General features: G+C 34.0%; 1 protein-coding gene across 1 annotated transcript in view; it reads left to right on the top strand.

Moving 5' to 3' along the window:
- DGKB (diacylglycerol kinase beta) overlaps positions 1-14,832 on the top strand; it is a 605,812-nt gene that overhangs the window by 428,722 nt on the left and 162,258 nt on the right. The window contains exon 22 of the mRNA XM_046670071.1: positions 7,453-7,543. Within this exon, the coding sequence (XP_046526027.1) occupies positions 7,453-7,543 (91 nt within the window). The remainder of the gene's footprint in view (positions 1-7,452; positions 7,544-14,832) is intronic.

The raw sequence follows: 14,832 nt of genomic DNA, 5'->3' as shown, positions 1-14,832 counted from the left end.
CTTAACCGTTATGCATACTGCCTCTCGTACTTGCCAATATTTTCCTTGCATATTGCTTCATTCAACTTTTCTAATTCTAAATTCAATTTGTAATTTCTATTTTTTTTACATTTTCATTTTTATTACATTTTTTCTCTTTTGATCCCATTCACCTGTTTTTTCTTCTCCTATTTTTGTTTTTAAACATACTGAAGATAATTTTTGTGCTGTGGCACTTTCTATTTGTGAATACAATAATCCACTTTAATAAACTGGAGCTTTCTTTTATATTTAAGCATACAAAACTTAATTACATTTTCACTATCAATTTTGGCTAGACTTTACATGTTCCTATCTATAATAGTGAGAAACACTATACCTTAAATATTTCTGCAGGTAATCTCAGACATCATGTTATATTTTATTATTTCAAATATCACCAGGTGACTCTATTTCTAAGTGACAATAGGGGAAGATGAAAAGTAAGAGCTTCATAGCTGCTTACTAGTCTATACAGACTTCATTGACTATAATAAAGTCATCAGACGGAAATCGAGGACACTTCAAAAAGGGATGTTTTATGAGTTTTTTACCCCAAGATTATTTCAAACATATAAACGTGGAAATCATTCCTAGAAATTTCAGGGAGATAGTGAGTCAGATGAGGAAAGCATATTCAGTGGTATTTGCATATCTAGTCACAAGATAAACAGAGAATTATGCTGAATAGAAATTGTTCACCTTAACTCCTTTATTTCAGTTACCACCAAATTTCACATCTAGAAAAACAGTGTTATGTGCCAAATATATCACCTAATTTAGATTTTCCCAAGGTCTCATTAATAATAATATAAGTGAAAATTTTCTTATAAACTCCAATGAGCTTTGTTGTCAGTGTGCTCTTGGCTGCAAGTAATAGAATACACAAAATAAATAACAGTATATGTATAAATTTCACAAGTATAAATCCAGAGACAGACTGTTTCAGAGTTGGCTGTTTCGGCAGTTCACTTCTGTCAGGGATGTGGGTCAGCGTCTCTGGGTTTCCCTGGCCTTTCCCTTCGTGGTGGCAAAATGGCTGCTCCGTATCCAATTATAGTATTTTTCCTTGACAATATGCAAAACAGGAAAGGAAGGCCAGAGCCTTAGCTTTGTAAGTGTCTCTTTGTCAGAGTGCGGAATCTTGCCTAGAAGCCCTCAGGTTCCCTCAGTCAGCTCTAGCTTTCATCGTCATCTTTGGTTGCCTTATTTTACGATGGGGACGAAAAACATTTTTAAAACAGAAGGATGAACAAAGGAGTCATCTAATGATGACCCATCTGACATATGACATTTTCCTTATGACTTAGAAAAAGTTTCAGGTGATGCTACATTTATTATTATATTTAGTAAGAGACAGCATGGGGGGAAAAAGCTAGAATTTTTTGAGTTAGATTTTGTTACTTCCCATGTGATGGTAGGAGAGTAACTTCAACGCCTCACTGAGTTCACCTGTGACAGTGCCCTGCTCAATGGTCATAATAATTATTGCTATCAGGAATTTCACGTAATCTTCATAACATTTTTCTTAGAAAAATGTTTTTGATTGTGAAAATTTTATAATTATGAGATATTTATTTTAATAGTAAATATCCAATTATTATTGAAAGATATTCAGTTCCAAACATGCTTGGACATTGTTTAAATATGTTATATGTTTATACATTTCACATAATTAATTTATCACTGCTCTTTGGGGTCTTACTATCTGTATATACTTTAGAATGGACTCTGCAATGTAGCATCGCTACAGACGTACATATCCAGTCTAACTCTCAGAATTATTTTTAATGTGCAATAGAAAGCAGAGAAAAAGATCATTTAGGAAAAAAATAATCGATTAATATTATGATAGAAAGTTCTTATACACAAAAACACTCATATAATCACATTTCTTTTTAAAAGAGAATTGTGAAATAACAACAAAATATGCTAAAATGTCTGGTCTTGGGGTGCATCTTTTCCATACACTTACATATAAGAAACTTTCTTTGCTCTTGTTAAAGTAATTCAGGTTAAAAATTGTACTTTTAGAATATCCATCTTTTTATACAAACTAAGATGGAGTGTTACATGATTCTGTTTGAAGTTTCTATAGCCTGTTTCGTTGTCTCCTTGGGACTTAACAAGCGTATCTTATGAATGAGCATTAGATACAAGCATTTTTATATGTCATTTAAAAAAATTATATCTCTACCTGTTGTTTGGAGACATGAAAAATGTTTACTCTCTTTGGTGTGAATATCAAATGTCCTCACTGTATTCATTACAGCCGTGTTTCTTCCTTATGAAATAGTATTCTCAATGTTGTCTTACTATGAGAGAACTATAAATTGCTGTTTAAAAAAACCTCAGGTTTGAGGGTTTAAATAAAATGTAGTCTTTTTTATAAAATATAATGAAATGGCACACAGAGTTACTTCTGCTGCTAGTGTGGTCATGTAGATAGTAATTACCATAAAATTGTAGTTTTAAGTTTATACAAGCGAATATATAACTCTATATACTTGTGTTTGATACTATGATTTTTATAAATTGTAGTGAACATTTCCATTTATTTCAAATTTTGAACCTTTTTCTTAATCATTTATTGATGAATTTATGGTTGCCAATCAAAAGAGAACAATTAAATTGCTGACTTCATTCAAGTTGGATATTGACTTAGTTTTTAACAAATGCCCATTACTGTAGTCCATACAGGTGGCATCGTTTACAGGCATTAGTTTACAGGAGACTTCAAGAGGTGACAAGCAATGCACACTACAAGTGTCCCCACCTTTCCCCCTATGCTAAGCTATGGTCGTGGCCTGACAAAGCCTAGCTGCCCTGCGAACATTGCGGCAGCTACTCTGTCAAGTCCTTCTCCTTCCTTGAGCTGCTCTTTTCAGATGCTGCTCAGCCACTGGTTAAATCTGGTCCCACTGGAGCTCTTCCATTTGAATTGCAGTGTATTTTTAAAAGCAATACCTCCCTACATTTAGGAATAAATGAGTAACACTATAACCAATGTTTAGTGCAATGTCTCTCGGCAATCAAAAGCAATAAATCCGAATTGCTTCTATGACATAAATGTACCACTTTAAACAATAACCCTATTGCTGTTAAGTCAACAGGGTCACATCTCTCATCACCAACATTGTTAGCCAAGTACAAAATTCCTGCTATGTTTCTAAGGTATCCCATCGAATTGTAAGACTATTTTGTTAAAACAAAGTTATTGAATTGTTAGAAATACTGTTCTCTATGAGAAAATGATTTTAAAACCAGATTTGAAATAACTGTTGAAATACTTTCATAACAGGGCAAAAGTGGAAGAAAGCTAATGTAAAGGATGAGATCTTTGAAACATCTTTAATGAATAAAAAAATATATTAGATTTAAATCTATTTTAACTAAGTTACTTAGGACATTTTGGTTTTGGTTTCATTTGAAAAGCAAAGATCAAACGAGATTTATTTTCTCATCTGATGAGCATGTTATCCATAGAGTGTAGATGGAACCACTTGAAGATGCTTGAAAAGGGATTCTAGTGTCTGTTAGCAGACTTCAGCTTTATTCATGTTAAATCGTCTTCCCATATCTCCTATCTCACCACTAAATACATAAAATAACAGCAACACACCTGTGAGAGAAAAAGTTGACCTTTAATTTGAGTAATTTCATTGAATAAAAACTTTCTGTGTGTTTAATCTTCTGAGCTTTCTACAGCAAGATAAATGAGGCAATTTGACCCCCTCTTCATGCTGCATCTCTGTTAGAAATGAGCTTCGTGTCTAATTAGGGTCTTTAGTATGCTTTTTGGGAAATGCACCAGTAATTCATGTTCTGTTTGTTTGTTTTATTTTATGTTTGCCACATAACATTACGTAGTGGACAAAGACAAAATGAAAAAACGTGTAAACCAGGAAGAAAAATTCCACGGAAAGTGTATTGCTAGAAATTAAGTTGCCTATTTGAAAGTTCAGTTCTTGGAGAACTAAATATGAACTAAATTTCATAATAACATAAATGGTGTTTTGCTTGAGCCACATTTCTCTGAGGAGACATAAAAGAAGCAGCGTTCCCGTTAGGGACAAAATACCTTGGTAAATGGGAGCTAATGTTTTCAATTTGACCTGAACATCTGGTAGCCAGGCACTTTAAATATTAAACTGAAACCTGTAGCTTACAATTAAATTCATTGAAGTGGGGTTTAATATTTTAATGACTTAAAATTATAATAGTAGGAACAACCTTTTTGTTTTGGCAGGACATTTGTCATCATACCTGCAATCGCAAAAGCTGTCTAAGAATCCAATAAATTTGACTTCGGCCTGAACATTTCTCAGTGGGTTACATGTCCAGTTACCTTATTCTTAAAATCCAGAGCTGTATGTTTTCTCTGACAAATCTGAGTTTGAATTATTTGGATCATTTTCTAATGTGAGCCATAAAAATAGATAGCATACATGCTTAAATGTGTTTTTTTGCATTTCTACAACCTAAAGACCAGTTTGGCTGAAAAAAATAAAATTTAACAGCTTTTAATTTGTCCTGTGGAATCTGATTCTATGTGCTTTTTATTACCTCCATATATTTATCTAAGTGAAACATAAAATGGTTGTAATAATGGAGAATTTAAAGCAGCTTTTGCACATGAGCAGTAATGCTAACTAATATGGTGAATAAAGGCTGAATGTAAATTCTCAGAATTTCTCTTTCTTGGGATGTGTTTGCTAAAGTGAGTATATCTTGGTTAGCAGATACAGGCTCCTCATCGTCTTAACTAAACTATGAAGAACTTTGATAGACAGACGGAAAAAATAGAGAGTAATCATTTATATGCAATCAGAAGCTTCGTATATTTATTTAATTTTCCAACTGCAATACAACACACATTAGATTACAGAACTTGTCAAAATATAAACCCACAGTCCTTCTTTTGCTATAGTAATGCTCTGGTATTTCCACATATGCCTCCAGAGATAACCTAGGTATGGCAAAAGTCAGTATAATCTAATATCACCCATTCCTATTGATTCTACCTCATTTATGTCTCATAAATTGAGTCTCTCTTTTCCACTTCCCTTGCCACTTGGTCTAAGCCTTCAGTTACATTTCATTTGTAATATTCCAATAGCTATATTTCTGTCCACAATACCAGTGTTTCAATATTCCTGCTAGACTTATTTGCCCATATAACAAAGCTGGCCATGTCACTTCACTGCTATCAACTTCTATCAGCATCCTCTTAATTTATAATATGAAGTCCAAACTCCTTAATGCGGCATACATGTTCTGAAACAGCCCCTTGTCAGCCTGCAGTCAGCATTCTCTGAAGGTAAACTGCACTCTTCAAAACACCTGGAACTTGTCTCATCTTCTTCCTGTTTGTCTTCCTCTACTTATCTATTAAAATGTCACCTCTTCTAAAGCTTTCTGAACTCCTTGAGGTAAAAGGAGTTCATTCATTGAAGTGTTTTCTGACAATACTTTGCTCATATTTCATTTAGAGAATTAACTTTTTAACTATTTTATATGCCCATAATCTTACAACATCCTTAGCTCCTTGAAGACAAAGATAAGTGTGTTCATATTTGTATCTTTAGAAGTTCACACAGTAGCATATCAAAGTGAATGTTCTCACTAACATTTGTTGAATGAATGAATGGAGGAATAAATGAATCCAGGAAAGTCTGGATAAAAGGCCAATATAAAAATGTTAGAAAATTTACTGAATGTAGAAAGACAATTCAAGTCATAAAACATCTACTAATTATTATTCTAAGATTGTCTTGAGACTACCACATACAGACTAATAGTTCCCTCCCAATTTAATGAATGATATTTTTTTCATCAGAATGATGAAACAATAGGAAAATATTTTTAATTTTACATAATTTCAGCCATTGTGTAAATTTTTAAAAGCACATCTATTCTATAAAGTAGGTGTTTGCACTAATTTAATATAAACTTGTGTGTAGGCTCAGGGCCACAGATCTTGGTGTTAAACTTTGCTTCTGTTTTTCCAACTGGCTATCATCTATTTTTATCTACTCAGATATATGAAATAAGGCCCAAACCCAAATAAAATATTCTCTAGAAAGAATAAGGATTTATAGTGCTAGAATCCTATGAAACCTATATTAGTCTTCATATTACTTACCTGAATATGGTAATTGATATAAGAAGGGCTAGTGAAAATTTTGTAAGCAAATAAAGCCTTATACGAAGCTAATTATTGTTGAATATGTCTAGATAGATGAGATTACTTTTGTAACTTGTAATTTCATATCAGAAAACTCTATTCAACACAGCATAATAATAAGTACTGTATTAGTTTTCATGTCATTTTCCATAACTAATAATAGAGTCAAGTTAAGGAGTAAGGTCCTTGCCAAAAGTGTTTTTAATTGTTGAAATGTTTTACATTCTATGTGAAAAGAGCATATCAATATTTCTAAGTCAAAAAGAATAATTTGGTTGAGGGATGTATTTGAAAACCATAACAAAAATTTGTTTCTGTTTTGCCTTTCTGTGTGAAAATGTATCTTATTTTACCTGGATTTTCTTCTAATTGAAGGCATGATGCCTTATTAGAATATGTATAATTAAAAATTGCATTTTTTTCATGAGAATGGCTGTAAATCCAATACTGGGTGATATAAAAATCTAGTCAACCTTTGCAAAATTACATTAAATGATCATAAATTTAACTACCTGGCACAAAGAAACAAATATATGGTCATTGGGTCATGGGGAAAATAATTTTGAACATCTTACTTCTAGATTAAATACTGAGGTGTTTTAAACTATATTTTCTTTGTGTTCTTTCATATTGATAAAATATTATTATCACTTCTTTAATTCTTCTATGTTGTATCATAATTTATCACTATTGTTCATTAAAAAAGGACAATATCTTAAAAAATTTAATGGTTATCCCAAAGTTTCTAAATTTTTTATCTTTATGGATAACCATTATTTTTTAAATATACTATCCAATCATGCCAATTTCTACTGCATACATAGCTGTCCAGAAAAATTTAGCATATTTAACTTAGTCTCTTTTTTCTCATGAAAAGCCTAGATTTAATTTTTTTCTTTATGATTACAGAGAGGCTGGTCTAAAGTCAAGTTGTCTAAGAACAAGCTAAGAATTATAAGCACTAAAATCATATTTTAAAATCTGAGCAACCAATACAGAGAAAAGTTAAAAAATATACTTGAATTTGTCAGATGAACACTTTCCTGTAATCCCCACAGGGGCAATCACACAATTTGACACCAATATTTAAACTTTGAAAATTATGCGATCATCTATTACATAATGGATGGTACACGTCCTCAAACCTTTCCTATCACTTATAGTACAAGAGAGAGCTACCCAATTAAAAAAGAAATCCCTTCTGTTATTGATAATTGCCTAAGCTGCTTCTTCCTTTCCTTTTTCAGAATGAAGAACAAATTTTGGTATTTTGAGTTTGGCACATCTGAAACTTTCTCAGCCACCTGCAAGAAGCTACATGAATCTGTAGAAATAGAAGTAAGAAAAATGAATTCTCTTTTATAATACTATGAAATGACTTGAGTTTGATTATTAATATGCTTGTGGTAACCCATAGAAGGAGTTATACTTTGAGCAACCCGTATAGCTTAACCATGATTCTAAAATTTCATTTCTCCCACTTATTAGGAATCTAGCACTATCTGAAATACTAGAATAAGGTTAAGTTTGGGTATGAGTTGTTTTAATGTAGTATAAAAGAATGAGAGGTGGAACACAACTTTAGAAATCAATGGAGAACTTACTGGCATAGTGTGGATAGAAAAATGTAAGATAAAAGAAAGTACTTGAAGAGAAAGAAAAAAGTTGCAAGATACATTTAAAAAACCATTATTTTCAGATCTCAATATCTTATAACCTTTAAAACACAGTTCACTAAAATTGTACTTACTTTCGTGAATAAAGGTTAAAAAGTATACTTTTCCATTTCATTCCCATTCATTAACTAGCTTTTCTCAGTTCCCAAGGTTGCCATTTCCCCATTACATTTATAGGAAGTGGAAAAGCTAAGAAAGAGCAAAGATAGCAAGAAAAGATACACTTTAAAAAGATTTGGAGCAAATAGGTCTACCAAAAAGAAAAAAAATAGACATTGTAGGACTAAAAAGTTCGGAGATGGGTTATAATAGAAAATGACTTGGTTTTATTGAGAGGTTTTAGGGGTTAAAGTAAAATGAAGAGTTATATTTTATTAAGTGGTAAAGACAAACCAAAAGAACAGAATTATAAAGCAAGAACACCTAATGACTAGCTGATATAAATTGAGAAATATTGGCTTCAACACTTTTCGTTTTAAAAATAAATGCATAACTCATCAACTGAGACCTGAATTATTAATGGCATATATTCAAGTAAAAAGTTTGGTAAACGGAAGTAGTTGTGAACCACATAGGATCATGATGGCCTGGCTAGGTTCTTCATTATCCAAGCTTTCTAATTTACTGTTAATGATAACAACAGAAAAGTGGTACTATTTCAGAATGCAACATTTTCAGACGTTTTTCTCATCATGATTGGTGGGTAAATTGAAGCATTAGAAGTAGAATTGACGGTCATGGAATGAAGAAAGCCCTTCATGGCTGAATCAGATCATAACCCTGAAAAGGAATATAATCACCAAAGGTGAAGGATTGGGCTCCACTTGAACTTTCTGTGATTACTATTTATGAATATATATGCATATATGTTTTATGTATATGCGTATAGTGTTATATATGTACATAGTTATATATGTGTATATATATTTATAAAGAAACATCAGGGACAAGCCCAGAAGTGCAGTGGTTAAGTGTGCATGTTCTGCTTTGGTGGCCCAAGGTTCGCCAGTTTGGATCCCAGGTGTGGACATGGCACCGCTTGGCAAGCCATGCTGTGGTAGGCGTCCCACATATAAAGGAGAGGAAGATGGGTATGGATGTTAGCTCAGGGCCAGTCTTCCTCAGCAAAAAAAAAAAAGAAGAGGATTGACAGCAGATGTTAGCTCAGGGCTAATCTTCCTCAAAAAAAAAAAAGTTCTGGTTGAATGTAGTGTGGATACTCTGAAGCCTCTTGCTCTTCTCCTTACCTTATCCTACCACTGAACACAGAGTGAAAAAAAATTGATCTAACAGAGATATTCCATGTTCATGAATAGGAAAATTCAATATTGTCAAGACGTCAGTTTTTCCCAACTTGATCTATAGATTCAATACAATCCCAATCAAAATCTCAGCAAATTATCTTGTAAATATCAACAAACTAATTCTTAAGTTATACGTAGAGTCAAAAGACCCAGCACAGCCAACACCATATTTAAGGAGAAGAGCAAAGTTGGAAGACTAACACTAACTGAATTCAAGACTTACTATAAAGCTACACTACTCAAAACAGTGTGATATTGGTGAGAGAATAAACAAATAAATCCATGGAACAGAACAGAGACCCCAGAAATAGACCCTCATGAATAGAATCAATTGATCTTTGACAAAGGGGGAAAGGCATTACAATGGGGCAAGGAAGATCTTTTTAACAAATGGTATTGGAACAAGTGAACATCCACCAACAAAAAAAACGAATCTAGGGGCTGGCCCCGTGGCCGAGTGGTTAAGTTCGCGCGCTCCGCTGCAGGCGGCCCAGTGTTTCGTTGGTTCGAATCCTGGGCGCGGACATGGCACTGCTCATCAGACCACGCTGAGGCAGCGTCCCACATGCCACAACTAGAAGAACCCACAATGAAGAATACACAACTATGTACCGGGGGGGCTTTGGGGAGAAAAAGGAAAAAAAATAAAATCTTTAAAAAAAAACAAAAAACAAAAAACAAAAAACGAATCTAGACAGAGACCTTCCCCCTTAACAAAAGTGAACTCAAAATGGGTCACAGACTTAAATTAAAAACACGAAACTATAAAACTCTGGAAGATGACATAGAAGAAAATGTAGATGACCTTGGATATGGTGATGCCTTTTTAGCTACAACACCAAAGTCACAATGCCTGAAAGAAATAATCTATAAGCTGGACTTTACTGCAAGTAAAAACTTCTACTCTGTGAAAGACAATGTCAAGTGAATGAGGAAACAAGATAGACTGAGAGAAAATATCTGCAAAAGACACATCTGATGAAGAACTGTTATGGAAAATGTACAAAGAGCTCTTAAAACTCAACAATAAGAAAATAAACAACCCCACTGAAAAATGAGCCAAAGACTTTGACAACTCACCAAAAAGATTTATAGATGGCAATAAGCATATGAAATGATGCTCCATATCCAATGTCATCAGGGATATGAAGATTAAACAACAATGAGATCCCACTACACATCTGTTAGAATACTGAAAACACCAAATGCTGCTGAGCATGTGAAGCAACAGGATCTCTCATTCATTGCTGGCGGGAATGCAGAACGGTACAGCCGCTTTGGAAGACAGTTTGGTGGTTTCTTACAAACTAAACATACTCTTACCATGTGATCCAGCAATCATACTCCTTGGTATTTACCCAAAAGATTTGAAAACCTCTGTCAACTCAAAAACCTGCACATAAATGTTTATAACAGCTTAATTAATAATTGCCAAAACTTGGAAGAAAACAAGAGGTCCTCCAATAGCTGAATGGATAAATACACTGTGGTACATCCAGACAGTGGAGTAATTATTCAGTGCTAAAAGGAAATGAGCTATCAAGCCATGAAAAGACAGGGAGGCGCATTTTCCTAAGTGAAAGAAGCTAATCGGAAAAGGCTGCATACCATACGATGCTGATACATGACATTCTGGAAAAGGTATAACTATGGAGACAGTAAAAGATCAGTGGTTGCCAGGGTTGTAAGAGGAGGGAGGGATGAGTAGGCAAAGCACAAAAGATTGTTAGAGCAGTGAAAATACTCTGTATGATACAATGATGGTGGATAAATATTATTATACATTTGTCAAACTCATAGAATGTACACCAAGAGTGAACCCTAACGTAAACTATGGACTTTGGGTGATTAGGAAGTGTCAATGTAGGTTCATCTGTTGTAACAAATGTACCACTCTGGTGGGGAGATTTTGATAATGGGGGATGCTATGCATGTGGGGGGACAGAGGGTAATGAGAAATCTCTGTACTTTCCCCTCAATTTTGTCATGAACCTTAAACTGCTCTAAAAAAAATAGTCTTAATTAAAAAAAAAACACACTAATCTCTAGTATAATATGTGTCACAAGCAAAAAATCTTCATGGAAAAGGTTGTATCATATAGCAAAAGACATTTGAATGAAAGCAAATGTGTAAAACATTGATTTGAAAGTTATAAATGATAAATTTGAGTGATTTTGTTTCACAGAGCTTTACATCTTCTAGAAAAACTAGTTAGAATGTTCCCCCAAGAAATCTGGGCAACTAGAACTAAGTTATTCTTCTTAGGGTTGTGTTTCTACATGCCCTCCAAGTCTGGCTTCCCAGATCTGCATTTACTGGCTTATTCAGGAAACCACTTCAATAGCATTTATAAATCAGAACCAGCGCTGTGCAGTCCGTACTCTATTGTTGCATATCTAGAAATATTGCTATAATTTTACATATCTGTCTCAATTTTGAAACTTGGTGTGTATGTGTGTATATGTGTTTGTGTGTATGGATGGTAATGCAAAATCAGCTTCTCTACTCACTTTTTAATGAATCCAGTCTATCATATTAGCAGAATGCGCCTTTCCACCCTCAAGGTTACTTTATAATTAAATATAACAAAAACAGCAATTTGGAAATTTGATTCTGTTTGCTGTTGCTTCCTATTTGGCCTAAAATTATTCCAAATGTGGTTTGAGAATATATAACAGAGAATGAAACCACTTCAGTACAAGAGTACCTCAAGTAATGGATGTATGTTTTATCTGCAGCTTCTTCAAAACAAATCATTTGCTGTGTGACTCTTTATTTTACATTTCTCTTTCATATAGGAAGCTTTTCCCAAAAGGATGAATATTTGGAATGATATGAATATCATAGATAATAGTCGATAGTGATAATAGCTAAGATTTGCCTATTATTAACTATACATTGGGCTTGGCGCTGAGCAATGTACATACATTATCAAGATGTAAGTCTTTGTCAAAATCCTGTGAATACGAGAGATTCTATCCTTTCTCCACTACAGAGATGAGCAGATGAGCATTTTTTTTAATAATTTAAGAAAAACAAAAATTATACTGCCGCCAAAGTGTTTGAATCTAAGGAAACAAATCATTGGAAAATATATATAAATACTGCGTCAAGAACTGATTTTATTTTGTAGATTGTTACCTAAGCACTTTGTCTTCCAAGTCTTTCTTTCATATTATTATACTTTCTTTCTTTCTTTTTTTTTTTTTTTTGCTTGTTGATTCATCACCTTATTTGGCTTTGTACTTTTTTCTTTTTTTTTTGCTAAGATGTCTTCCTTCATTAAGAGAGGTATAAGGGGCCAGCCCGGTGGCACAGTGGGTAAGTTTGCAGGTTCCACTTTGGTGGCCTAGGGTTCACCAGTTCGGATCCTGCGTGTGGACCAATGCACTGCTTGTCAAGCCATGCTGTGATAGGCATCCTACTTATAAAGTAGAGGAAGATGGGCATGAATGTTAGCTCAGGGCCAGCCTTCTTCAGCAAAAAGAGGAGGATTGGCAGCAGATGTTAGCTCAGGGCTAATCTTTATCAAAACAAACCAAAAAAAAAAAGAGAGAGAGAGGTATCAGTTTCATTCAAACATAAGGATGCATATTTGTAACCAAATGAAAACCACTTGGGACCAAATGAAGCCATAATGAAACCCAAACTGTCAATCAACGAGTTATTTTATGTTTTATGGCCAAATTGCCTTTACAACCAATTAGTTGTGCAGCGAAAATGTTTGTGGCAAAACTACTTGCGGCAAAGATGCGTATGGTGAAAATACCTAAAACCATTATCTATATATAACATATATATAATATGCATATACATGACAAGAGAAAGAGAGATTAACAAAGTTGAAGTTTTTAATTTTAAGAATTTCAATTATCTTTGTTACAAAAGACAAAGTAATAAAAAATAAAATGAAAAGCTTTATAATTACAGTATACTATATTACAAGCAAAATTTGGGACAAAGATATGTCCCTAAGAATCTCAGGTCAACATCTGGGATTGAAGTTCACGGATTTTTATTTTGCTCCAGGTACCAGACAAAGTCTGTGAGAGTAAAATAGCCCATTTTCCAAAGCATTTCAGTCTTTTGCTAGTCAGTGAGACTGGGAAGAGTGGTAAGTTTCAAGGTCACCAATTTCTATCACAAAATACTGAGAGCTGTCTTACTGATTAAGTAGTTCTATAAAACCTAAATGATCTCAATAATTAACAAACAGCAAGAAGAGTGTCGAGGACACAAACTAAATTAGCAGGACCAGAAAAGACTGCTATTGCCCAGTAACCTGGAAAGCACAGAGCTCCTAAAGGCAATAGAACAGACTTTCCCAGCTTAGCTTGTGCCCACCTGTATCAAAATCACCCTGTACAGGCATTTTAGAGGGCCATAGCCTAGTTTTAGTCCTACCAAAACACTATTTTAGGATGGGAGAAATGAAACTTGTGAATAGATTGTTTTTTTAGACCACTTTACTTGAGACACGGTTGACATACCAAAAACTGTACATATTTATTGTGTCTACTTGATGAGTTTGGAGATAAGTATATACCTGTGAAACCATCACCATAATCAATGCCATTAACATATCCATCACCTCCAAAAGTTTCTTCCTGCTGTCCTTGTGTGTGTGTGTGTGTGTGTGTGTGTGAGAGAGAGAGAGAGAGAGAGATAGAGAGAGATAAGAACAAATAAAGATCTACTCTCTCTTCTAAAGCTTCCAGGTGGTTTCATTTGTTTGTTTGCAATGAAGTTCCAGAAGCAAAGATGAAGGGAGGTGGTAAAAATGTGGACCTCATCAAAGATGATCATAGGAAACAAAAGGTGGACTCATTAAGTCCAAAACAAAAAATAACTCTTTATTCCAGGAAAGAACAAGAAAGGTGGTGGGCGTAAGGTATAGCGTTATCATTTCATTAGGAAAAATATATCATAATTTTTCTTAGTGAGGAGAGTGAAGCTGAAATGAGATAGGTAAAAGGAGAGTGAATGACTGAAAGGTGAAAATTCTCTTTCGAGTTTACCAGAAGTTATTTTTAATAAGGTAACATTTGGTAAGAATTCTATTATTCCAAGATTAGTTTCTAGCTTTCACTGTATCTGCTAGAAAGGAAAAATATGTAAAATTAAACTGGTTTTCTGTGAATACTTATGGCTCATGCTTGATATCTTGAACCAGCAATGTTATTGTTATTATCAAAGTGTTCAACAACTGCGTGTGCGGGCCCATGGTTCCAGTCTCGAATTTCGCTGTTTTCTGGGTTTGCCCCCGTCTTCCTCTCGCTTACCTGCTGTCTTTCATTCCATTCTGAAAGATGTCTTGTGATTATCCACAATCAGCACTTCCATCACCCTCTCTGGACTGCCAGCTAATACTAAAACCACCAAAAAGGCATGTTCTGAGCACCTATATCACACTGTGTTTTATAGATAAAACTTACCAATGCTTCTCAAAAACATGGAGTTTAATCACTGGCAAAATGTAGAGTACCACAGCCTTCAAATATCAGAAGAGATATTATTAAGCCATTTATGTATAGGTGTCTATTTTAATTTGTAGGTTTGCTACAGTAGTTTTCTGTAAAAAACATAAATAATTTTGTCTCATGCATTACATATGAATTTGCAGAAACACTTCGGAAAGCAGGCTTA

Source organism: Equus quagga, chromosome 8 (genome assembly GCF_021613505.1).
Source record: "Equus quagga isolate Etosha38 chromosome 8, UCLA_HA_Equagga_1.0, whole genome shotgun sequence".
Taxonomy (NCBI): Eukaryota; Metazoa; Chordata; class Mammalia; order Perissodactyla; family Equidae; genus Equus; species Equus quagga.
Note: the sequence above shows the minus strand (reverse complement) of the source record. Positions and strands in the feature narration are given on the sequence as shown.